This window comes from Dysidea avara, chromosome 7, assembly GCF_963678975.1.
Source record: "Dysidea avara chromosome 7, odDysAvar1.4, whole genome shotgun sequence".
NCBI lineage: Eukaryota > Metazoa > Porifera > Demospongiae > Dictyoceratida > Dysideidae > Dysidea > Dysidea avara.
Window position 1 is genome coordinate 1,729,727 of NC_089278.1, and position 27,105 is coordinate 1,756,831.

The 27,105-nt window shown below is 38.1% G+C and overlaps 5 protein-coding genes across 5 annotated transcripts in view; 2 read left to right on the forward strand and 3 right to left on the reverse strand.

The window, feature by feature from the left end:
- LOC136260910 (von Willebrand factor A domain-containing protein 5A-like) overlaps positions 1–2,155 on the reverse strand; it is a 4,515-nt gene extending 2,360 nt beyond the window's left edge. The window contains exons 1-3 of the mRNA XM_066054825.1: positions 941–2,155; positions 556–670; positions 28–503 (exon numbers count right to left, since the gene is read on the reverse strand). Of these exons, the coding sequence (XP_065910897.1) occupies positions 28–503; positions 556–670; positions 941–2,103 (1,754 nt within the window). The 5' untranslated portion in view covers positions 2,104–2,155. The remainder of the gene's footprint in view (positions 1–27; positions 504–555; positions 671–940) is intronic.
- LOC136260918 (ras-related protein Rab-7a-like) lies at positions 2,137–3,649 on the forward strand. Its single transcript, XM_066054835.1, has 4 exons — positions 2,137–2,466; positions 2,820–2,946; positions 2,996–3,214; positions 3,267–3,649. The coding sequence occupies exons 1-4, from the start codon at positions 2,414–2,416 to the stop codon at positions 3,489–3,491; spliced, it is 624 nt and encodes a 207-aa protein (XP_065910907.1). The 5' UTR covers positions 2,137–2,413; the 3' UTR covers positions 3,492–3,649.
- On the reverse strand, positions 3,579–6,223 carry LOC136260912 (cilia- and flagella-associated protein 100-like). The gene is made up of 18 exons (XM_066054827.1): positions 6,089–6,223; positions 5,969–6,025; positions 5,836–5,924; positions 5,611–5,779; positions 5,437–5,558; positions 5,278–5,387; positions 5,151–5,231; positions 5,029–5,104; positions 4,937–4,978; positions 4,853–4,888; positions 4,753–4,802; positions 4,663–4,705; positions 4,458–4,612; positions 4,310–4,408; positions 4,146–4,262; positions 3,997–4,093; positions 3,821–3,940; positions 3,579–3,768 (listed from the first exon to the last, which is right to left on the reverse strand). Exons 1-18 carry the CDS (start codon positions 6,123–6,125, stop codon positions 3,655–3,657), a joined length of 1,614 nt encoding a protein of 537 aa, XP_065910899.1. The 5' UTR covers positions 6,126–6,223; the 3' UTR covers positions 3,579–3,654.
- Positions 6,218–21,890, forward strand: LOC136260915 (probable imidazolonepropionase). Its single transcript, XM_066054831.1, has 7 exons — positions 6,218–6,608; positions 6,653–6,930; positions 6,985–7,210; positions 9,782–9,944; positions 10,001–10,056; positions 10,965–11,125; positions 21,590–21,890. The coding sequence occupies exons 1-7, from the start codon at positions 6,288–6,290 to the stop codon at positions 21,684–21,686; spliced, it is 1,302 nt and encodes a 433-aa protein (XP_065910903.1). The 5' UTR covers positions 6,218–6,287; the 3' UTR covers positions 21,687–21,890.
- Positions 21,475–27,073, reverse strand: LOC136260909 (NLR family CARD domain-containing protein 3-like). Its single transcript, XM_066054824.1, has 3 exons — positions 26,589–27,073; positions 22,190–25,124; positions 21,475–22,134 (listed from the first exon to the last, which is right to left on the reverse strand). The coding sequence occupies exons 1-3, from the start codon at positions 26,959–26,961 to the stop codon at positions 22,128–22,130; spliced, it is 3,315 nt and encodes a 1,104-aa protein (XP_065910896.1). The 5' UTR covers positions 26,962–27,073; the 3' UTR covers positions 21,475–22,127.
- Between the last annotated feature and the right edge of the window lie 32 nt (positions 27,074–27,105).

Genomic DNA, 27,105 nt, shown 5'->3' on the forward strand with positions numbered 1-27,105 from the left:
TGGACTTTAATCAAAATACGCACTCACATTGAGCTACTCAACATCCAGTTTGTCATGGCACCTGCAACTGGTACGCTTTGTTGCTCATCTACTGCAACAAATACAGTGAATTTTGATACAACACTACTGTCAATGCTTAGAGCAATCATATCATCTTTGTGTTTATCTGGCCCATCATCCTGCCATTCTTGAATTAGTCTCTTAGCAGCCAGTTGGTGTAGTAAGGTGTCCCCTTTATGCCCTGTTGGTGGAGGAACATCAAATGGAATCTCATCTTCAAATGGCTCTCCTGCAATGTTACCAGCCAACACAGCTTTGCACTTTGTATCACATGTCTCTGGTAATTTCCTCTTCAATACACCATACACTACCAACTTTTCACCATGAAAGACACTGGACATCTTACTGGGTATCATCAGAGTGTCATAAGAATCAGGAGTGATGAATGTCAGTGACAAATTGTTAACTGATGGCTGAAGGGCTTTTTTAAGACAGCTTATCACCTGAAATATTATTAAACTTGTGTATAATTACAGCTGGAATAGATGACCTTACCTTGGACTGCATCCTCTCATTGTCAGCAATGAAAATAGCTGACCCTCTTCCAGCCCTAGCTATCCCTTTCACTAATGCTGTAGAGGCTCCAGATCCGATGCCAAAAGAAAAGCACCTGTGTAATACAGTAAATCTGGTCACTCACATGGGAACGAAAGTACTAGGGGGTGGGTGGTATTGCTAAGTTTGGAACCTTAGTAGATGTAGTCTCAATGTTGAGAAAGTCTTGACAATAAGGTCACGTACACCTTAGTAAGATTTGGGACCTAAACCTAATAGTGACAACATACGCACATATACTTATCCTTAATATGGCAGTAGCTTATAAAGAGGTGGCTGCCAACTAAGATTTCACTGACACCACACCTTGACACTTATAGTATACCTTGTATGATGGCTGTTCTTTCTCACGACTTGGATCACAGCATCAGTGTTACTTACTGCTCCATCAGTTAACACAAATACTTGTCGTGTACACCCTGTGATCACTGGTTGTTCAAATACATACTGTAATGCAGGGAGAAGCTCTGTGCCTCCGAAATCAGCTTTCAATGACAGTGCATAGCTTGCAGCTAAACCAAGTGAATCTTGGTCATAAGAATGGCTGGCATCAAATAGCGGCTTAAAGTGTGAGCCAAACCCAATAACATTAAAAAAGCAACCGCTTGGAATACTCCTAAGAAACAACTGCAATGTCATGGCTGCACATTTTATGTACTGTCCTGCCATACTACCACTTCTGTCCACAACAAAAACAAGCTCACATGGGACAGATGAGTTAGGCAACTTGGGGAAATAGTTCAACATCACTACACCACTGCTCATGAGATCACTAGTTCTCTGTGTCACAGCTGGTTCAACTATAGCAAATGGTTGATGTGGTTGGAAGTGTCTTATCAGAATGACAACATCACCATCTCCACTAGTAGTATACACATCGTTAGCGTTACTGTTCAGTGTGTGTGTTGGAGAAATGACTTCAGCAACATGTTCAGGATTGGAGATCATTAGTGTGAGATCAACGGTATGCTGAACATGTCCAACATTCTGCACAGGCCCCGGTAATGAAAGTGGGTCTTCTGACCCATGTGGGGTATACCGGTCTTTTAAAACTGATGATAGGGCAAACCTCAGTGCACCATCAGCTTCGACTTCCAGCTCCTCGACTGTACATAGTGTAATGTCTGCACTGCTACCTGGAGGCAAGTTTCCTAATGTCAAGGTGAAAATATCTGGTAACACCTCCTGTCCATAGGCTGCAGATAATCCCTTAGTTAATGCATTGTCGTACACGTTGAGGGCTTCTTCTTTTTCCATAATACTAGCAGTAATTTTTCGTCCATCAATGATGGCTTCTAGTCTAGTTACTGCAAGGGATTCGTCCAGTGGAAACCGGAATACAACTTCAAGAGGACTACACGAGTCATTGTTGTACCGCAAGATCCAGTCTATCTTCACTAAATATCCCTTAATGTGAGCCTCCACTGATACACGTTTCAGCGGCACCTTTGGGTGTTCTGACTTTCCGATCACGACTAGCCCTTCCATTTCTCCACGCCCCCTAAACAAATAGTGCGCGTTTACAAGAGAATTTCCTTCTGCATGACGTAACCATCTTGGTCATGTGAACAATAGTCTCTGGGAACTGAAAAACTGGGCGGTCGTTTCACTCAGATATATTCTCAATTTCACTGATCCGGATAGCGTGTCGGGCATTAGTAGAGGCTTCTGGTGCACTCTGGCTGTATAGTTCCTGTGAACAGGTTTAGTTTTCATTGTAGCGTGGTTGGCAGGAGTTGAGGCCAAAAAACTCAACGATCTTTTTTTTTGAAGTAACAATTACGAATTTCTTGACACCATGTCTGCAAGAAGAAAAGTTTTGTTGAAGGTTATCATACTGGGAGATAGCGGGTGAGTGACATTGCTCGGTATGTTCCTACTGTACGGTATTTCGTCATGTTAACTTTTCCTTGTGATTCCTTGTCATCTGTTTGCTTGTGCGTCACCTCATTTGTAACACAGTGACTTGTTCCATCCTTTGCTTGTTCCTCTCTACCTGCAAGTAAAAAGGTCATCATGTCCATTAAGAAGCTTTGATTTATATTAAACAGATTTAAAATGTTTTAACGTTGTTTTCATCAGCTTTAACTGAGTTGCAGTGTTTGTATGTTGTGTCTTCATACAAATTTGTGCTAGTTTGGTAAGATTTGTTGGTTTAATGGAATTTTAGAGTGTGCATTATTTGGAGTGTTGACTTAATGTAGGGTTGGCAAGACCTCACTGATGAATCAGTATGTAAATAAGAAGTTTACTTCACAATACAAAGCAACTATTGGAGCAGACTTCCTTACAAAGGAAGTAATGGTAGATGATAGGCTTGTAACAATGCAGGTACAAACTGGCTGTGTCATTTTTCTGTTTTCACTGTACATCTTGCTAGATTTGGGATACAGCAGGACAGGAAAGATTTCAGAGTCTAGGAGTAGCTTTCTACAGAGGGGCTGACTGTTGTGTACTTGTGTTTGATGTCACAAACAACAACTCATTTCGTACGTTAGACAGCTGGAGAGATGAATTTTTAATTCAAGCAAGTCCAGGAGATCCTGATAACTTTCCTTTTGTTGTACTTGGAAACAAGATTGATTTAGAGAACAGACAGGTATGTGTTAATTACTACTTGGGTCTCTAGGAGTGAACCTTTATTGTTTTAGGTGCCCACAAGACGAGCGCAGAGCTGGTGCGATGCAAAAAACAACATCCCTTATTTTGAGACAAGTGCCAAAGAAGCAAGAAATGTTGAGCAAGCATTTCAAACGATAGCCAAAAATGCCCTACAAAAGGAAGGAGAAGAGATTTACCGACCCTCAGAAGATAAAGTTCCCGATATCCGTCTTGATCCAAATGCTTCAGATAAGAATAAGAGCAAATGCTGTTAATGCAAGCACAACTTACAATTTAGCAGTTGTATTTGTGTAGGGTAACATGCTTAGTTTAAACTGTTTAATTTCCTTTTTAAATACCAATTTGATGTTGATAAATATGTTTGTAAAAAATGCGTGTTACATTTCAACCGTTCATTCTTACATATTTATAATATGGTCAAGTAAAGTAATATTGTAATTCCTCCTCTTCTTTATCCTTCTTGTTTGCTGCATCTTGTTGTTTCCTCTTCAGCATTGGTGGTTCAGAACGGTATACCAATTTACGACCCATCTAATAGTAAGTAATGGTGTGAAAGCTGAGTTAAATTTTGTGTGCATCTTACCCTCTTTTTAGGATCAGCTTGTGCTCTCTCTAGAGCTCTTCTTAATCTCTCTTCTTGGTGTAGTCGCTGTTCTGCAAGTTTCTCTTCTCTTTGACGGAGTCGGCGTTCTTTTTCTTTGGCCTACATCATTACATGGGTCATATTAAAATTTTGTGATAATAATGAAATGGACTAACCTTTTCTGCTGCTTCCACCTTCTCTGGTGGGAGGCTCTCAATTTCTTCAAATAGTTCTTCCAATCTGTTCTCAATATTTGTTAACATTTGAAGTGTGCTAGTACAAACATGTCATGATATCATTTGGTGTCTCAGATGTCAATTCTCACTTGATGCTTGCCTCATTTCCACCTATGCATTTGTGGTAGACTTCAGTCACCTTTTTGTTTAGTGCATCTAACATCATCTCCTGATCTTCAGCTTTGAACTCACCATAGTAAAACATCCTAGTAATTTATCATGACACATCTTGGGTAAAAATTAAAATGCATACTTTGACTTAATTTCCAAGTCATTTCCTTTCTCCTCTTCTCTCTCTATGGCAGCTTGTAAGCTCTCGATCTGTCGCTTGAGACTGGCAGTCTCTTTGTTCCTGAAGTATACACATTTGACATCTTGCTGTAGCAGGACACTTAACGTACAGTCTCTGTTCTGTCATTGCTCTAGTTTGTCTCATCTCTTCAAGTGTCTCTTCAGTCTCTTGACTGTTCTGTATCAGTGATAAGTTCTGTTCCTCTAGCTCTGAGAAGATGTCCAATAATTGTTGAGGGTCAGTAAAGTACAGTTCAGTCATATCCTAAACATTCACACACTACAATACAGCTGATCATATAGGTCACATGTTACCTCAATAAAATCATCAGTTTCACCATCTTGAGAAGCAACTTGACTACAAGACAACATTACACACCCACGCACGCACACAGTGATACTTACATAGTGACTGTTGGTGACCTGGTAGTGAACTCGCCAGTAACTGAAGGAGACTAAATTATTGCTAATATAAAAGAAATTTTTAACACTTAAAATAGCTCACTTTGAGTGCTCTGTTTGACAGTCTGCTGTTCACTCTCTATATAGCAGACCAGATGGTTGTACACTAACACAATGATGTGCTTACTTGTCTGGTTTGATTTCTTCTATCTCTCTCATCAATCCATTCCTGCAGCAAGATGGTAAGAGTACTCGCAATCTGATCATAACGTCACTCACAGGTGGAGCCAAGGAGTCAAGGAAATCTTTGTAGAGTAGTAATTCTGATAGTTGGTCTTCATTACGAGATATCTCACTGTGACAAACTATGTTACCATGATGTAATACTGTTCATGTCACACCTCCTGATGGCCATAATTTGTGCATTGATTCGTTTGATCTCAGCTACCTTGTCAAGTTTAGCTTTGGTGGCTGCCTCAGATCTACAATTGAAAGGTTCACAAATATTGCTACAATAAATGTTGTTACTTTTTGATTGCCTCAACCGAGTTTTTATCATTCTCTTTCAAGAAGTCATCAAACATTGTTGCACTATCTTCCAAATACTTTTCTGCTGTAACAAGTTTCTGCTCTTCAGCCTATAATAAGTTAACCCTCCACTGACTTGTTCTCTACAATAGAAATTACCTTTGCAATTTCTTCCAATTTGCTTATCTCATCTCTCTTTACCCCAAGTGAATACTGCACTAAAAACATTTCTCGTTTCTTAGCAATGTAACTGTTTATGTCTTCTTTTTCAATCCTCTGATCTGCTCAATAACACATGTGCTCTGAATTGTGTGCATGACCTTGTTTGCTCACCCTTTGTGGTAGTTAAGATGAACTGTGTATCTTCTCCAATCTCTCCCTTTTGAGCAGTATTCTTTTCTGGTGTCTGAATTCTTTGTCTGAAGCTGGTACCCTTAGCATTCATACGTGAAGCATAGGTTGACTTCTCATGTACTTTCATCGATCGCTGCCTAATACGATCCTTTAACATATAGAGCTAACTACTCACAACACATTGAGGACAATCACAAACTAAACCTGTTTTGCCTGTAATCTTTCCTTTTCTCGCAGAACGAATATGTCACTTTCCGGAGGCATGACAAATGGGTTAGCCTCATATTCATCAACTACAACAAAAACATGACAACATAGAGCACTGGGGGGTACTTACTAGTGGATATTCGTGATCGGGAATGTGTAGACGGGGAGGGAGTCACCTGCTCTTTCCCTTGTAAATAAAATTGAACGCGACCCGACTACAACATTTTAAGGGATATAAATAATAACTTACTTGCAGTTAACACGCTTTGGGTGGCTGTAGCAGACATTATCACGGGTAGTTCAGCTGTATACAATGTTGTGTGCAGTTGCCATGGAAGAGATGCGCTTTAAAAAGAAATAAACATTATACCGTGTACTGCCGTAATCTTATACTGTAGGTCTAGCAAACGTTTAAACTGGAGTGTGCGTTGTTTAGAGTAGTGTAGACGATGGCTGCGTTTCGTCTGAGGATAAAGCATGCATCTCAGGTTGTGCTTATCTGTAAAAATGGTGAACGTGTCTTGGCGGGAAAGAGCATGAAGTCTGTAGCAACGCTCGAAGCAACTTCGTCCGATGGTTTGAGCGTGGTAGCGGACGATGCCGGCTTGGTGCACGCCGTGGGTACAGATACTGCAATTGATACAATGTTGCCAAACTGCAACTACACACAAGAGATTGATGCTAGTGGTATGTGTGTCTTGCCAGGTCTGGTGGATGCACACACTCATCCAGTTTGGGCGGGTGATAGAGTACACGAATTTGCTATGAAGGTAGTCAGGTCATTAGCCATTCACTGTATGACTGTTATTATTAGTTAGCAGGTGCCACATATATGGACATTCATTCAAAAGGAGGTGGAATAGGTTACACTGTGAAGTGTACATGTCAGGCCAGCGAGGAAGAACTGTACTCCTCCCTAAGAAGCAGACTTGACTCCATGTTGAAAAATGGAACCACACTAGTAGAGGCAAAAAGTGGCTATGGACTAGACAAGGAAAATGAGGTGAAGATGTTACGTGTCATAGAACGAGCAAGACGTGAACATGCTATTGGTATATCCAGCACATTTTGTGGAGCTCACTCCATTCCAAGGTAGACACCATCATATCTGCACTATATTGTAGTTACTATTGGGTACTGTTGTAGTGGTAGTACAATGGAACAGGCAACTAAGGATGTCATAGATGTGCAGATCCCTCACATTAGTAAACTGATGCTATCTGGAGATCTAACTGTTGATAGTATTGATGTGTTCTGTGAAAAGGGAGTGTTTGACCTGGACTGTACTCGGCAGATCCTTGTAGCAGGAAAGGCCATCAACCTTCCAGCTAACTTTCATGGAGATGAACTACATCCCATGAATGCAGCAGAGGTGTGTAGTAAGTGTGTTGGCATATGTGTACTAGATAATAATTAGTGTTGTTTTAGTTACTATAACTAAAACTAAAATATTTTCTTATGTGCAACTAAAACTAAAACAACACAGAGAATATAACCATAACTAAATCTATAACTAAAAGGAATTAAGAAATATTACTATAAATAAAATTATTGGCGAAACTGGCTATGGCTATAACTAAAAGTTTTTATTAATACAACACTAAAATATTATATCTCGATAAGTGACAACCATATAATTGATAGTGGAGTAATGTCTAGTACTGTTTTATACATACATATTCTTTGCAGTGTTGGGGCAATTACTTTTTAAAGTAACTATAGTTACATCAAGAGTACATAATAATAGAAGAGAGAGGCTCTCTTCTATTATTATGTACTCTTGGTTACATATTACATATTATTTACAACTGAACTATTTAGTTACAGTTACATATTACCAAGAGCCCATAATAAGATTACCCATAAAATAAAGTAACTATAATAATATTACATATTATATTACTTTGTGTCCACAGCCTTAAGCTGTCACGTGAAACTACCACCTTATCACGTAACATTATTGTGTTGTTGGACAATGTGCAAATCTTGGTTATAAGTAAGAAGCTGGTGAATAAGCTTCATTCAGTAGGCTTCATTACTTCGTTGTGGCTAGGCGTTACTTAGTGGATAACTAACGAGATTAGTAACTTCATTACTGGTAGTAATAATATTAAGTAATATTAGACTCATTACAGTAACTATATTACTTAGGTAATGCGTTACATTTGTAAGTAAAGTAACTTGAGTTATATTACCGTATTGCCTCGAATTACAGCTGGTCTCGTATAAACGCCTGGTCCTGTTTAGTCGTCGGGGGTATACAGCATCACAACAAAAATAAACGCTGGTTTCGAATAAACACCGGTCTCAACTAGTGCAGTCATTATTTTTAACAATTCCGGGTAGTGTTATAAACCATGAAGTGAAGAACATTTTATAGAGTTCCTTTTAAGCTTGAATCTGTGAAATATGCTGAGGGAACATCAAGGAGAGTCCAGGAGAGTACAACACCAAGGTATGAAGTTGACTCATGAATACTGATCAGGCATATAAACGCCGGTCTCATTTAGTAGCCGGGATGAAAAGTGAAAGAAATAAATGCCCGGGCCGTAATTTGAGACAATACAGTACCTGTTTTTATAGCATATTTTGTTATATTACTTAGTTACCACAAAAGTAATAATTATTATGTAACATGTTACATAAGTAATGCGTTACCCCCAACACTGCATATTTGTTGACTTACTGTAATCAGTGCTCAATAGGTCAGTAAAAAAAATTATCACTTCTCCAACTAATCTGACACCTTTCCACAAGCTTTGCATCTGAGTGTGGTTTGATATAATATTATCTCAATAAGTAATATTATGATAGGTCACACAACAAGAGTACTTAATAATAATAAAATAATTATTATGTACTCTTGGTCACAATCTACCAGCTCTAGTGTGTGTGTGCATGATTGCGTGTGTGCGTGCGTGCGTGTGCATGTGTGTTACATTTCTGTACATGCATGTGGATATAGGTTTAATAATGAAATGGGAATGATTTTCGCTGCATTTACAAATATTTTGACTAACCATAAAGTTCTGCTTGTTTGACTTACAAGAATCATTGACCAATACATTGTTGGTATGCTCCAGTTTGTGGTACAATGGAACCTGTTAATCAGGACATTTGAGAAAAAGAATATCTCTATAATTTGTATACCTGGTAATGGTCCAAAAATATTTCTTAGTACATAAACTGACCTGGAAAATTATGGTACCTTGATAATCAGGACTTTACAGTAAGAATGAATGGACATACCATGAGATCTCTGTATTAAGGATGACTTGGGACTGATCAAAATGTCCTGATTTTACAGGTAAATTTACATTGTAAGGGATACTATTACTGTACGTGTAGAAAATTTCGTGGTTTTCATAGTATGGACCTAAATTAAATCATGAAACTCAAATAGCATCTTGAGCACTGAGAGCAGTGTCAAGATAGCCTGAGAGCAGTGTCATCAACGTACCTTCCTAAGAAAACACACATTAATGTGCAACATGATGATTGTGCCAGCTTGTTGTAGAACACATGATGGTTTTCTTTTAAGTATCTGCAACTGGTTTCTACCTCTGATCCCAGTAGGCAAGATTCCCTTGTGGTGTGGAGTATAGTTTGTTTCCTCACAATCCATCATGAGACCATGTGTTGCTTGACTGAGTTTATTAGTGTATACCCACCCACCCACCTCGTCATACTACAAAGTTTACATCATGCCCAGTCTGGCAATCACAGCACTAGTGTTGTACATAAACTGTAATTCTGAACCCATGGGTTCTGCTTGTCAAGATTAGACCATGGAATTTATCGGATTACACAGTTGTCCTCATTTTCAAGTATCCTGGTTGACAGGTTCCACTGCATGTTGACTGTTGTCTCATAATGTAGAAAGATACTTTTATATTATGAACTCTTGTTGGGTCTTAAACTTTGCTACATTAACTTTCTGCAGCTGAGTGCCGAAATGGGTGCCAGAGCAATCAGTCACTTGGAAGAAGTCAGTGATAATGGTATTGCAGCTATAGCAACTGCTGGAGTTGTGGCAGTATTGCTACCAACAACGGCATATGTGTTACGTCTGAAACGTCCTCCAGCCAGGAAAATGATTGATGAAGGTATATTATTGTAACAGTGCTGCATAACAACACTATTGGTGATTACTTTATTTCAGGTGTTGCAGTGGCACTTGGAAGTGATTTCAATCCCAATGCTTTCTGCATGTCAATGGTAAGCCAAACAGGCATACAAAACCTGGGCATGTGAGCACAAGCCCCACCCTCTAGCATAACAATCCAAGTACTCAAAAAGAATGTCTGCATTCTGTAACTTGTACTATAATGCCACACCTTCAATACTAGCTGGGTATAATCAGCTACTGTTTCTTTTAGCTTGTTGTATTTATATGGCTTATAGTGTTTGCGTGATTAAATGCTGCAGCTTAAATCAATGCGGCGACTATTCAAACTTGACCACTACAAAATAATGTTATGCCCTTTAATTTCAAAATCGACTGTGCCACCACTAAAGTGTTACAGAAATTGAACACATGTTTATCTGTACAAAATTCAAATGATCATAAGAAATTGTCTATCAAATTATGGTATAATTTTAGCAAGGCATAGTGGTATTAATGGTAACATGTTTGTGTGAGAAAATGTGAGTTATGAACAGGCGGTAGGACAGGACCACGTGCATTACAAAGTGCTAGCAAAAATATTTATATTAACCGCACCAGTTGAAATTTGTACAACAATGATTGTATTGTAATCATTGATGACCACTGTCGCTGTTGACGTGAAAGTTGTCATTGTTGTAAGTCTAATTACTCCATAACAGCAGTTTTTTTCCAATTGTGAATCATTTTACACAACAAAAACAAAGTAGAATTAAAATATGTATCAAGCTCCGTCAAGCCCCTTCCTCTACTTTTTGTACAGGGTCTATTCAGCTCACATGAAATACTTTCAGTAGTTGCATAACATTATTACATATTCATGTGGGCTTGTCCTACCTCCCCCTCCTCTGAGTTGTGAAAGTTTGTAAAAAACAGTACCCACATACCACATGGCCCTTGTTGTGTGCCTGGTCATGTATGTCACTAATATGTATATATTAATATATGTTATACAACTTAGCCGATGGTGATGAATCTTGCTTGTGTTAACTTGCATCTTACCATGCCTGAGGCGTTAGTTGCTGCTACACTGAATGCTGCTGCTGCCCTGGGAAAATCAGACAAGTTTGGATCCATCGAAAATGGAAAAGTTGCTGATCTTATTATTATAAATGCTCCCAAGTGAGTTGTGTTGTGGTACAGTGAGATCTATAGATGTGACCTTGATAATGAGGTGGTCTTACAAATGAGGTCATGAAGTACACCTTAGCTATGTTTGGGACCTACTTGACATGGTCACTATAATGAGGTGGTCTTATTAATGAGGTCATGAAGTACACCTTAGTTATGTTTGGGACCTACTTGACATGGTCACTATAATGAGGTGGTCTTACAAATGAGGTCATGAAGTACACCTTAGCTATGTTTGGGACCTACTTGACATGGTCACTATAATGAGGTGGTCTTATTAATGAAGTCATGAAGTACACCTTAGCTATGTTTGGGACCTACTTGACATGGTCACTATAATGAGGTGGTCTTATTAATGAGGTCATGAAGTACACCTTAGCTATGTTTGGGACCTCCTTGACATGGTCACTATAATGAGGTAGTCTTATTAATGAGGTCATGAAGTACACCTTAGCTATGTTTGGGACCTACTTGACGTGGTCACTATAATGCGGTGGTCTTATTAATGAGGTCATGAAATACACCTTAGCTATGTTTGGGACCTACTTGACATGGTCACTATAATGAGGTGGTCTTATTAATGAGGTCATGAAGTACACCTAGCTATGTTTGGGACCTACTTGACATGGTCACTATAATGAGGTGGTCTTATTAATGAGGTCATGAAATACACCTTAGCTATGTTTGGGACCTACTTGACATGGTCACTATAATGAGGTGGTCTTATTAATGAGGTCATGAAATACACCTTAGCTATGTTTGGGACCTACTTGACATGGTCACTATAATCAGGTGGTCTTATTAATGAGGTCATGAAGTACACCTTAGCTATGTTTGGGACCTACTTGACATGGTCATTATAATGAGGTGGTCTTATTAATGAGGTCATGAAGTACACCTTAGCTATGTTTGGGACCTACTTGACATGGTCACTATAATGCGGTGGTCTTATTAATGAGGTCGTGAAGTACACCTTAGCTATGTTTGGGACCTACTTGACATGGTCACTATAATGAGGTGGTCTTATTAATGAGGTCATGAAGTACACCTTAGCTATGTTTGGGACCTACTTGACATGGTCTCTATAATGCGGTGGTCTTATTAATGAGGTCGTGAAGTACACCTTAGCTATGTTTGGGACCTACTTGACATGGGTCACTATAATGAGGTGGTCTTATTAATGAGGTCATGAAGTACACCTTAGCTATGTTTGGGACCTACTTGACATGGTCTCTATAATGCGGTGGTCTTATTAATGAGGTCATGAAGTACACCTTAGCTATGTTTGGGACCTACTTGACATGGTCACTATAATGCGGTGGTCTTATTAATGAGGTCATGAAGTACGCCTTAACTAGTCTCGTGTGGCCAGACCACTTTTTCCATGTATTGGGTGGGGGGAAAAGGATCTGGTGCAACTCCAATAGTTGTTTACTTCTGAGCCATCCCCAGACTCAGGGGACACTAATTCAATAACATTGGCCACAAAGGAGGCGCCATGACGTCAGTAAAGCAATGTACATTCCTGCTCCACTTGTGAGTCTTGTTACACGATGAGGATGAACTTTCAAGACACTATAAAAGAGACATCGGAGCAAATTAGGATTCATTTAAAGAATAAACAGATTGAAGCCATCTTTAGTTCACTTGCTGATCTCCTTTGGGGCCAATGTTATTCAATTAGCGTCCCCAGTGTCTGGAGACGGCTCAGAAGTAAACAGCTATTGGAGTTTCACTAGACCCTTTTTCCCCACCCAATATGCGGAAAAAAAGCGGTCTGGCCATGCGAGACTACACCTTAGCTGTGTTTGGGACCTATGCGGTACTACCTAAAGGTTGTGTATCACAATACCATAGTTGCTCATGATATATTTTTGCAAGAGTGAATAATAAAAGAGGAGAGTATTTAACTTCGCTATGGTCTATCAAAAATGAGGGCTTCAAGTCTTTCTGGTTATTATAGTAATCCACGCTTATGATTAAAGTGTTGATGGAGCAAGTTAACATTTCGAGGGAAGCCTATGGACTTGAAGCCCTCATTTTTGATAGGCCATACTGAAGTTAGACACTCTCCTCTTTTATATTCACTCTTGATTTTAGGTATTGATACTTTACCTGATATGACCAAAATTTAAATTGCTAGTCATGGACAGGCTTGCCTTGTATGTCCATTGTCCATTGTGCTGCAGTTAAGTATTTTGACAGTACAGCTGCTTTTAATGAGCTTAATGTGGTGTATTCTGTAGTGTCAGTGATAATAAAGTATATGTAATAGGATGGATGGCTGTGGTATTCGAGATTAATGGTGCAAGCATTGCTTCCTGTTTACAATGCGAGAACTATTAATCCCGAATACCACAGCCATCTGTCTTATTGCAAATTAATCCGAAAACCATAGCAACTGTTGCTAGGCAACAGAAGTTGAAAAATAACCACTGCAAAAGACTAATCATGCTTAGCAACCATTGCTATGGTTTCAAAATAACATTTGCCTTAGCAATGGTTACCTAGCAACCGTTGCTAAGCAAGCAACCAGTTATCCATGGGGCATCTATCACTATGGTAACACTAGCACACCACACTATTTTAGCCAATCAAATTAGTATGTACCAGACATGGGGCCAAGTACATGAGTACTGATACTTAAGTACACTAAGTACAAATTTGAAAGTACTTGTACTTTACTTAAATACTTTCTTAATTTCCCCAATGTACTTGTACTTATACTCAAGTACTTCACTATGTACTTGTATGTACTTGAGTACTTAAAGTACTTTTAAGTACTTGTAAGTACTGCAAACATTGTACGTATAGTTTGTACACAGTGGTGTACAATGAGAATAACAAAATTGTATGAAGGTGCAATTTACAACTACTTGCGATTCTTCTACTGCCTTCCCCAACCATACTATGTATCATGTTGCCATGATTAATGATGTCATAGCTTTCTAGCAAACAAAAACAATGCTGCTGTTTAAGGCAGTGCATTTTAAGAGTTTAAGAGAGAGAATGGTTGACAAAAACCTGAAAGTATCAAGTATCAACCACTCTAGGCACACTTACATACTACAATACACTGAATACAGTGTATATTTTACTACAGCAAAATGTACTTGTACTTAACTTAAGTACTCTCTTGATTGCTGCAGGAGTACTTGTACTTGGAAAATTCAAAAGTACTTGTACTTTACATATGTACTTTTAAATGTACTTGGCCCCATGTCTGGTATGTACAGATTTTTGTCAAGGTACCTTGACAAATAAGTGTAATGCTAATTCTATTGGCTGAAGTATTTCAAAATAATACGTCAAGGTGCTATGTAATAGTTAGACTTGAGATCACAGGGGTCTAAGTAATTTAGTAACCGGATGGTCCTGTGTGGCGCCTGAGTGAAGCGAAGGTGCTACTACAGGGCCTACTACAGGGCCTGAGGGTTACTAAATTACTTAGACCCCTGTGGTCTGAAGTCCAAGTTATTTAGACCCTGTATGTAGTTGTTGTACCTTAACATTGTTGACAGCTGCTTGTAACAGAGAAATGTAGCGTTCATTAGTAGAAACAAGCCATTACTCCACCCATAACAACAGTAACTGTTGTTACAGGTTTAAAATTAATTTTCAGGTGGTGATGTGTTGTCAAAGCTACCAGTGCAGGTGTGTGTAATAAACATGAAAGGGTTAACACATTTACTTGTCTGATTATAACAATAATACATAGGAAAAAAACAAAAAAAATGTTCGGATTTCAGAAGCTATCTTATAATATGTGACCGAATTTTGGAAAACCGTCAATATATGCACAATAGTACTTTTGTAATAAAACGCAATTAAAAATTATGGACACATAACAACAAGGAGGTATGGATTTATGTTCTTGCTAATTTTAGAAAACCGTCGATATATGCACAATTTTCAAAATGCATTTTATTTGTTCTTTGTTTTCTACAGAGACAGAGGAATAGAATAGCTAAGTTTCAGCTTCATAAGTTAAGCAGGGTTGGAAATACAGCACTAGACAGCCGGACGAGCAAATAAATTGATAAGTACAGAAGCTATCGAGAAAAGAATCTACAGACGCTTACATAAACCATCATAATTTACTGATACAACGGCATACGGAATTGAATCTTCACTCATTGTGTTCGCCATGAATTTGTGCATCCACCAAGGTATAGTTTTTGCCCCAAGCATGCTTCTGTGTTCGAGAAGGAAAGAAAATTCACTGAAAGCGATTGTCGGTAAATTCTTTCGTCACCGCAACGTAAACAAACGCCTGTAACTTTGAAATCCTTTCGTGTATGGAGATGAAACAAAGATTTTTGTACTCCCTATGAACAGGCGAACATGATGATGCCCAGGATTTATCCATTGGAGGCTTAATTCGCCCACCAGTGAGGCAATAAAAACTTGCATTTTTTTTTCTGGAGCTTGAATTTTTTACAGTAGATTTCTCCTGAACTTTATTTGGAGAGAGAGATACAACATTTAATTACAATTGTGAATGACCACTTGATCGCCACCTTAAGGAGCAACTAAGGACTAAGTTGATTTGAGACAAAACTTGCATAGTTGACAACTTGTCAATCATACACGTGCCGTCAATTGTGCTATGTATAGTGCTCAGACTGACATGTAATGAGGTGGGATTTGTGGAGTCTTTGTAACATAAAGTTTAAGTGCATGCACACTTAAGTAAATAAAAACAGAATTTTACTCACTTCAAGTGATCATACAATTGATGGCCATTCTCCAGAATGTTACAAATAAAAAGCAAAGGCTGTGTACTATTTTAAGGCATTTTTACAAGCTTGAATACAGGATTTTAAGAACTCTGTATCTGAGGAGGGCCAAAGTTGGCTGTGGCCTCCCCTAGCCCTTCTTTTGCCCCTCTTGGACTTTTATAGGCCAACACTGATACCAAAACAAGCTGGAAATTATTCACACACTATTGAAGTACAGAATGCCAATAGGCAAACAGAAGACAACAGTTTTATTTGAAATACTGTAACTGTGAAGAAATTTGGGCAAATTGGTTTGATACTCTAATAGAGCAGTCACCATTCTATTAAAAGTTGTTGATAATATTTTTTGTACTGCGAATTATAGAGCCCTGAGTGCACTTATAACCATCAAAAAAAGTTCTACCTCATAAACCTACGTTACACGTGTTTTCAAAACATGTACTTAGTCAAACAACTACATAGCGAGTCTGCACATAACTTTGGTTAGCATAGCTTGAGGAATGAAGGACACCTAAGACTTTATCTTCTGAGAATTTTTTTATTATAAGGTGAAAGAATACAGCTTGTGTACTGTGAAGTTCTTTTCAACTTATAGTGGAATGAACACCGTTTATCCTAAAATTTCTTTCCCCCTAATGGTGTCTCCTAGATCCGCCTACGGGTATAGCGACTACATATCTCTACTGGACTAATCCAGCAGGCCTCCTTGCAGCTGCATAACTAGTTCCTATAATACCAATGTGACTGTATAGGACCCTGCTTATAATCCCTTGAAACTACAGATTCTGCAGGTGCCCAGGTTTGAGGTCACCAACTCCCCACTCACACTTCACTTTCTTACAGAAGCTTCCTTGATGATTGGGATGCCTCCTCTGCTCCACTGTATTGGTTGATGGCAGAAGAATACAGACATACATGCACACATATACTAGTCACATTCCCACTGTGGACCTACACCTGTAGTGCTATGCTGTACTACAATAGTATTGATGCCAGATTTGGCATCAACTTTTAATGTTATATTTTGTTATTGATACTGGAATCCTTGGTATTGCTGCTGTTGAGATACTCTAATAGAACAGTCACTACATGCAACACTTCAAGGGAGAAACAGTATGGTATCCTACAAGAGTATTCCATTTTCCTAATGATGGATGTTTATAGCATACTGCTGCATATTTGAGATTTCAGCAGTGAGTGAGCACTAACAGTTATGTATGGACCAGTATCAACTCTTACATTCCACAAGTAATCCAACCAGAATGCACAATGGAATAAGACTATTTTGTTTGTAAAAGTTAATACCTGAAGTTATGGTATTGTGATACATAAACTTTAGTTGATATTGGATAGCTCTAGTTAAGAGTAGTCTTTATATCCCATAGTGTGGGGGTATCAAAACTGTATATTAGAGATCATGAAGAACTGGGACTCTTTAGTAGAGCGGCTAAGGGAAAAAATTGTTCACTTTTTGGCAAACTTGGTGCAATATTTCCTTGATTCATACTATTGCCATTAAAATTACCAATCATATCACGCTTAAGGAACCTGACTAATGAAGCCAAAATAAAATGGTTTGGGAAGACATAAAAGTGTGCAATAGTAAATGTTCTGTACTGATTAACATGACAGACATCTCACATGCCTAATTTCATGCACTACATTAACATGTTTATAGAGCACTTTTGAAACAAAGTGATAAATGGAAAACATTGTCATTGCTGGAACTTGATAGTGTTATAAAATCACGTGATCTGTATACCACTGGATTCTGTAGCACATGAGGATTCTAATGGCGCTTAGTTTACCAAGTATGGCAATGAAGTTGTGTACAGCCATGGCAGACATCTTGGCTTATTTATACAAATGTGGTGTCACTCAATGTGTATCCTTCATCTTTTCTGCTATAATACAGCCTACTATGCCATAATTGATACAAGTGGTTTTCGTTAGTATCAGAATAGCATAATTACTGATATGAATAACAGCTCTGATTTGATCATGTTCTGATTTGATCCTGATACAAGTATCGATGGAACACTAACTTATTAATTTCGGTACATCATTACAACTACAGATGGTATTATTAATTTAAACGGTACAAATAGCAAATATGTGACCCAGTCTGGGAAAATCGGTCTTACCACCCATGTCAGCAGATTCATTTTTTTCACCCAGAGCACGAAGCTACATGAATAAACCACCAAATTTCTCAATCAAAATCAGCTAGACTTGAGTCAGAGGAGGTTGGTGATGCATCATAAGCCTGTGATGTAAAATTATATAACCAAGCATTGTTCTAGGTGTTAAGACTTGTTTAGCAGCTAGGAAAGCAGTGCATTGTACTGAGAAGGTTTGTAAGGGTGCTGGGATGCTCTGGTATGGATATAAAATCTGTCTTTTAGAATATTAAGAGTTGTGAAGGTTGAATTAGTTCAACCCTTTCTTTGAGATCATAGACGAATGATGACGTATGACCAACCACCTCTGGACTTGAGTGGTCTGGTTTTGCTGGCTGCTTTTTCCAAGCCTGTACGTGCAGTGTGGGGCCTTAATGGAGCTCTGGTCAGCCTGGGGATGGCTGTATGTGGCTATACAGCTCAGTGGTGTTGAATAAATACCTCTGCTGTGGATTTCCTTCCATTTTAGCTACTTTTGAGACCTGAATGGCCCATAACTTGGCTTAGTTCATCCCTACACCTTCCTTTTCAATTTTTTGAACAGCCTCTTGCCCTCCTTCCAGGCCCCCACCTCCCTCCCATTTTGGAGCTCGCCTGATACAGTTAACCACGGTTTTAAAACTATCTAAAATGGCAGGAAACTTACTTGTTGGCTACTTGCACAGTGGATGCTCTGGAAGGTAAGAAACGTGTGAAAATTTGGCAAACTACAACACACTAAATACTTAAAACTGGCATTTCTCGATACTTTTAAATAGGAAATTAGACTGGTTTTTCCAGACTGGGTCACATATATTGAAAAATGTTACAAAACAAAAGCAAGTGTGTTTACTTGATTTGTGCACTATTATTTTATTTTCTCAAAACTACCCATTGAATAGTGCTGTACTGTGCTATTAATTGAGGGTGCACTCTAGAGATGAATGCTGTAGGTATCAGAGCATTAGTAATGAGTATTACAAAAGTAAAGTGTGATATAATTTGAGGGTGTGGCCTACAACTGAAAAACAAGGATTAAACTCTTCGAATATTATTACACTGCAGTACTATTGGACGAATCAAGAAAATATGGCAATACACTTAACCCATTAACGGCATGGCATTATAACTCACTCATAGAATAAACTTTAGCATTGCTATAGCTTGTAAAACACGTTTCATAGCAAGATGCGCTAGTACTGAAACGGACACACCCATAGTGGTCCTGTTTCTGGGATAACCAGATCCTTCCTGGACTACCATATAAGCAGAAATTTTGGTGTGGAATTAAATTTGGCGATTTGGCGAATGGTTACAAAATCGCCAAATTAAAGTTTCGCCGTTTGTGTTTCTGTAATAATAATAATAATAATAGGTTGAGTAATAGGTAAGCAATAGTATTGCACGCGTGTCGAGATCTGCTGAAAATCGAAACTGTGTCCACTTTTGCTATTGTCATTTTCTTCTTGGCTGGTGGTTTGTGTGGCAAGTCTAGGTTTCTTTTCAAAGGTTCCATCTGTTCGGCCTCTATGGGAGGGCCAGTCTTTACTAGCCGTTTAATTTTGTACATGTTGCGACTCTTAAATATATGTAATTGCAATCCAACTTGTGAAATGGAGGATGAAAATTTATTCGATCCATATGTAGTAGCCATCACTGAGAAAGGAAGCAATATGATTGGGCATAATATTCCACGCAAGATCTCTGCTGCGTGCTCCCTATTCCTGGAACCTCGAAATTATCGACTCCGATCTTCAGTTTTCTTTTGCCTGATTTTATACCACAGCCGGTAGCCACGTACACACTTTTTTACCATGTGTAACTCCAGCTGGAATTCCATGTCGCTGAAAGGCTTGCTGACACGCATATTTCATTTCACCAAATTAATTTTTCGCCAAATACAATTTATCGAGGAATTGCCAATTATTCAGCTTGCCAAAATTTCTGCTTATACAGTAGTATGTTTGTTATGTAATAGCATAATGTGTAACCTGTTATAATAGGAGAGTTAAATCTTTCTTCGAATTAAAAACTAGTAGCTGATAACAAAGAAAGTGTTATACATCGATGGAAACAGGTAAAGTCAACAGTCAACTGCTTTATCCCAGACATGGCATGGTGGACACGAGTGCAGATACGCATGCACAACAGCAGAAATGGGACAAATCATGAAGAAACCAGCTGTGGAATGGATCGCACTCTAAGCAAACTGTATAAAATAGTTCTTTGTAGTGTAATACACCTTAGTAAATAGCTAGTTGGGATTCCGTTGTTTGTTTGGGCTGGTTTTTACCGAATTCTAGACTTCGTTGTTTGATAACCTTGTTGCAGTTACTGTGATGTAAACAAAAACAGCATGGTCGACCTCTTTAGTTTATAGTGAGTATTTAGATATATGTGTAACAACCCAGGCGGACACTAACACAATGGCTGTCAAGAGCTGTTTTGGTCACTACGCAACAGGTGGCAACATTATCATCACGTGACTCAAAACAATACACACAGTTCTAAATAGAGAGCATAGTTCTAGTTAAGGTGCTCATTTGTCCTAAGATACAATAAATAAAATATGAGTCAATACAATAAAGGTGAGTTACTTGGGGCACATTACATATGGTTACTAAGTAGTTCTGTGTACTGGACGGTTAGTATGATGCGATTCAGCAATTCAACTAGGGGTCCCAGAGAATTTGGCCGTCAATGGGTTATGATTAAATTTTTGCACTTTTAAATATCTAAAAAGTCCAGCCAGCATCAGTGTACGGTGCAACATAATGTCATTACAGCAACGTGAATCACAGCTGGACACCTGTGTTTTATATAATTGTACATTAATACTGCTACCCCAGTATCTAGTTAAATCTCTACACAATTCGATTACTAACGTGAACTGCTCACATGAATACATTTTTACTAGGGGTGTACCGAGGGGGGTTTCAGGAAGCCCCTACTGAAATTTTCAGTAGCAAGAAAAGCTCAGGCCAGTGTGTTACTGCTGATTTAATTTGTTGGTAAACACAATATCAGTACGAGTACATCATTACATGTGGGGGTACAGCCTCCAATATTATGGCTATAAAAGATCGAGATACTCTAATAGAGCAGTCAGTCAAATACTCTAATAGAACAGTCACCACATGTAACACTACTCTACAGTTACTTAGTGTGAAAACTTGTATCTGCAGCACTATTCTATGGGTACACTTAGCTTATTAGGAATTTCAGCACCTTATTAGTGGCCTTCACTAGTTTGTTTTTACTGCATGTGTTTAGCACTCAAACTACTGACATTTGACAATCTGCAAAATTAAATCTTCTGGGAGCTTGCACCTCCAGACCCTACATCCTATATCTACTTTCCAGTGGAAACCCCCCTTTGAAAAATCCTAGGCATGCCCCTGATGATGTCATCGTTATTACACTTGACCTTGATTTCACCTTGGTCTCTAATTATTACAACGATATCATCTTCATATTATATCACAGTTTATACTGTTTTTGACATTATTTTTTGTTACATCAAGTGTGATGTAAACTTGTATTATTACTAACAGGTGGGAACACTTGATCTACCAGTTTGGTTGTCATGATCAGCTCATCAAATACATCATCAAGTCTGGCTGCATCGTTCATCATAATGTCACTGTGTAACATTTGAAATGTGATGTACATAAGCAATTTGAATAAGAACACACTATTACACATCCAAGTTTGCTGTTTTGATAAGAATTACAGTACCACGTGCTTCTGCAGGTTAGGTAAAGTAAAGCAAAACAAAACTCCTATAAGTGATTCTGTGTTTGTGTGTGAATGAGTGAGTACCTGGTGGTATTACACTTGTAGTTTGTTCAGTCATATTTCACCAATCTAATTATAGTCATGATCAATACTTGTGGTATATGTGCATGGTAGTGTTTATTTTAAAGAATTCCATCCATGTATTTACTGTATTGTGGCTAACACTTCTACACTGTTATAAAACTGTATGGTAACATTGACTACTCCACATCTAAGTGCTGCAGTTTTAACAGACATACATGTGCAATAAGAATTAATTTTTCACATAATCATAAATACTGGTCTCCATGGTGATCACAACCTATAAACATAGTACAATTAATGTATTTATCATTACAATATTGAGAATATCATACCTTGACAATTTTACTTGTAGTGGAGTAGTCACACCATGGCTCTGTCTGTTATTATTGTGTTGTTTAGTTAATATCTCCACATTTCTGATGAACTGGTCATCAACTTTATCTTCATCTGTTATCCTCAGTACTAACAGTTCTAGTGTATAATTTTGTTGTAATTGTTTCACAATTTGTAGTACTGTTGATTGGTCCAACATCTTATAAGATGGCATAATCCTCAATTCTCTAACAGTGTTGTTGATGGTCAACACTTCTGCTAGTAATACACAGTCACTGGGAGAGATGTTCACAGACAATATTGTCAATGTTGTGATAGTCTTGTTGACCTTTAGAACTTGTACAAGACTCAATACAGTTTGACGATGGAGAACACCTCTAATAAACTCCAGCTTGTTAATACTACTGTTTCTACTAATACCACTGATCATTGTGTGGTATGCTGCATCACTTCCATGATAAAGCTCAACATGTTCCAACATAACAGTGTTAGCTAAACTATCACTAATTGTATCACATACACTTGGTACAGTAAAACTGATAGACTTCACATTGTGTAGAGCTTTTGGTAGAGACAAACAACATGATATCATTCCTGTATCATATAACCCAACATATTCCATTATAATTGTTAGTGATTGTAAGATAATGTCAACACCATTGTCCCCTAATGGATTATATGATAGTTCAATTTTATTAAGAGATGAACGAGTAGTTAATAATCCTTTAAGGTGTTTAGCACCAATAACAGTAATACCATTAACCCTCAGGTTAAGATGTTTAAGTGTTGTATTACCTCTCAATTGTCCTACCAACTTCTCCACACCATTGTCACCAATGTCATTACTACTAAGGTCAACAGAACTGATGGATCTGTTATAGTGAATCATTTCACCAATTTTATCTGCTCCACTAACACCTAACTTACAATGAGACATTATTAGTTCACTAAGAGAAATGTTTCTACAATCAGCTAGATACTGACATCCATCAGATCCTATATCATTATAACTGATATCCAGAACAGTGAGGGTCTTGTTAATGGATAGCATCTTACCAAGTGACTTCATATCTAATAATGTTAATGATGAGTACCCTAGTAGTGAATGTAATGATAATGATAATTCTGTCATAATATTGTTGTCATTCAGTGACTGAAATATGTTAATGTGATCAGATAACTTGTTATCACCAATATCAAGTTTAATGATGGGATATTTTGATGATAAAAGTGAAGCAATTAGAGAACTACAATCATCAGTGATATCATTACCATACATCCTGAGGTGAAGTTGTGAGGAGTTAACATTACATGACATTAATGCAGTCAGTAATATTCTACAACCTTCATCACCAATGTGACACCAACCAACATTAACTAGTTTCAGTACTCCTCTATATTGTTCCAACAGGTAACTTAAAGCACTACAACTTATCTGGTCTAGTCTACAAAATGATAGGTCAATATTACCATCAAGATGATCTCCTAACAGTTGGATTAGTTCATCATTCTGAGCCTCATACAAACAATGTAACAACTCCACAATTCTTCTCTTTTTATATTTAGACTTGACCCACTTGGAGGGTAACATACAGTGGAATATTTCCTTGTTATTCAATGTTGTGATTCCAGCGTAGAATTTCCAGATCATTCTAAACCTGTTATTAAATTGATAAATGTGACGCTGTTCTTGGGGAGGTAACACAGAAATATAAAAAGCTGCACAAAACTCCTGTACTGTCAAGTGTAGAAAGTTACAACTCTTCTCCCTACCATACACTGATGTACTAGGAGCAATGTGTAGTAATCCTAAGCCACTCATCTTACTAACGTCTATGCCATAATTATTTAGCTCACGACTAGAAAACACAATTTTGTCATTTTCACTACCTCTGTATGATAGCAGACACAATTGGTAGAACTGTTCACTATATGGTGTTGGTAAGTCTTGTAATGATTCCAAGCAATCAACTTCATTATCACTTTGTTTGGTGATGTGGCGAAGGATCAGATTTAAACATAGTAAAGTGTATAACTGTGTCAAAGTGTTAGGTAATGATAAGTTTAGCAAGAAAAGGTGACAGACTATCGCAACATTTATTGGTACATACAATATGCTTCTGATGGATGGATTACTTTTCACTTGTGATGTCAACTTTGATGCCTTCTCTTTTCCATTTTCTTCATTCTCAAATGCACTTGATATGTAGTCATACACTTGTTCTTCTTTAAACCCATCTATCTCTATCCTCCGGGTAGCAAGCTGTCGTATTCTGTCACAAGCTTCAGGTCGGGATGTGTACATTATGGTACACTTTGGTAGCTTATCCATCAACTTGGCAAAAACAGGTGCTCTCTGTAAATCATCAGGTAGTTCATCATATCCCTCAAGTATGAAGCAAATCTTGTCTCCATTATGTTTAGCAATTTCTTTGTACACTTGATCCCTCAGTTCCTCATCCAAAATCAGCAAAAAATCTTTTATGCTTTTAGCTGCTTGTATTTCAGGATCTCGTAAAGGCAGTAATATTACTGCATCATATTCTTCAAGTAATTCACAATCTGCCCAACACTTACACATCTTAATGGCCAACGTACTCTTCCCCATTCCTGGTCCTCCTTCAATAAGGATCAGTTTCTTCTCCTCATCTTTAACATTTAGTACACCAGCTAGGGTCAGTGTAGCCTCTTGTGAAGGGTGTTTGCTACATCTCATAACATTGTCCAGTAAACCAGACACTAATTCTTCTCTGTTTCTCTTTGTTCTCTTGTCAACAAGTGTTAATTTTAGACTAACATATTCTGATGGTCGACACTCTAACAGTTCATCTGGTGAAGTTAATTGCAAAGATTTGTATTTTTTCTGTAACTGCTGACGATAATTTGACATGCAACTGATCAAATTCAACCATTTACACTGCAATAATGTTTTACCTGAAAACAAATACAAGAAATTAGAATTATCTACTCTCCAGTAAAATGACATGCAGTGATTACACTGACAACAAGTATAGAAGAAAGTCTTCACATGACAGTTGTTCAGTAATCTGACATAAGCTTATAATGCAGAAATTCATTAGAAATAGTGGCATGCAGACGGAGAAGTCCATAGCTTTTCTAAATGGTACGATAATATAAACACATCCCTACAGGGAGGTTTTATACAGTGATCGTACATGCATACATATTGACAGGAACTCATTAGTGTCACAAGGCACCTATATATATGCTAATCATACTACACATAAAAAGTATTGTCTAGAAACTACAGCTAGCCTGGATGTACATGTCTAGCAGATTTTTTTTAACTGTTGGAAAATTGTTTGTGTGCCTAGCCTGTTCTATGAGTCCATAATAATATTATTTGCACCCTCTAAACTTATTGTCATAGCTGGAAGTAGTGCACTTGACTGCAATAAGTGTATAGGACCACATCTTCAGCACTTGTGCTGTAAAGCCTTCCATTTGGTTCCACATGGGGTACTTTGAGATAATAGGTCACTCTCTCTATATTAGATCCTATGGATAGTGATACATGAAACTGACAAGTAGTGACTGCCTAGCAGACTCCTATAAGTGTTCGAGCGTAAATTGGATGGCTGCAGGTTCAAGTCCAGTCATGGATCTGTTTTTTCTCCTTTCTACACCTTTTCAAACATACTTTTTAAACAGTCTGTAAGACCATGCAGGTGTCTCAAATACCTTCAGTACTTGTGCTGTAAAGTTTTAATAATATAATTGCTTTTAATATATAACTACTTTTACCGGCCAAATAATACCATGATTTTAACAAACTAATAGTGGCCTTGCTATGCATTGCATATCTAGACATATGGCATAATTGATCCGCTCATGATGGTTGCAGCCACATTAGTTATGGAGTTATCTATAGTTCCCTTTTCCAGAGTAGAATTTAGCAATGATCTTGTATATAGCATTTTCCCACATAACATGCAGACAAATGTTTTCTAACACAAGCAAAAGTAAATATTACATTTATTGTAAATGGAGTGCCACCAGAAGCAGCTATAGCCAGACTACAAGAAAATATTTTATTTGTGTTCTACCATAGATAGTAGAGGCGCGTAAGCACCTTCCACTATCTATGGTTCTACTATAGGGAGTATCAGGTAGCTAGTATACTTAACAATATATAAGTATAGTATTTGAAATATCCACCGGCCTAGCCTATTATATATGTTGGCATATTACTTTTGACTCAGGCCTAGGGGTGGTGCTTATCACTTAGATGGATGGGAGAGGTTATACTGAATCTCTAATATTGATAAGTGCCACCCTGCAGTCTGGGCATGAGACACTACGTTGTCTAGCCGGACTGGCCAAACCAAATCACCAGCCTATAATTATTTCACGTGGTCGGCTAGCTAGTGATATTACTTGATACTAGTGAGGTCACTTCCTTGATGACGTCATCAGAGATGTTCAGGTTTACACAAATTTCTTCAGACAACTTCTCACAAGTAGGATTATGTAAACGCATTAGACACAACAATCTGATAAAAGTATCCGGATAACCGCTATTTACCCCACTCCAAATCGGTCCATCTAACAACGCACACGCCCTCAATGATGACGTTTCCTTGGCCTGTATCTCCTCCTTTTGATCCATCGTGATCACCTCAATACTTAAAAGGCTTGGGAGCAGTTCATTTGTCGGTAGAGCGATGGATAACTTTTGGTAATAATCCTGAAACACCTTTCGATATTTAGAATGTTGTTCGTGTTTGAGCTTCTTTGCTTCAGTCATCATCTCTTTGATTCTGTCATAGGGTGTAGTATCTATGATTCTATATACTGAATATCTATGTGGTCTCGCGTGGCCAGACCGCTTTTTCTCAGCACGGCGCTTATCGATAAAATTATAAGCGCCTGCTCGCGGTCTGGCCACGTGAGA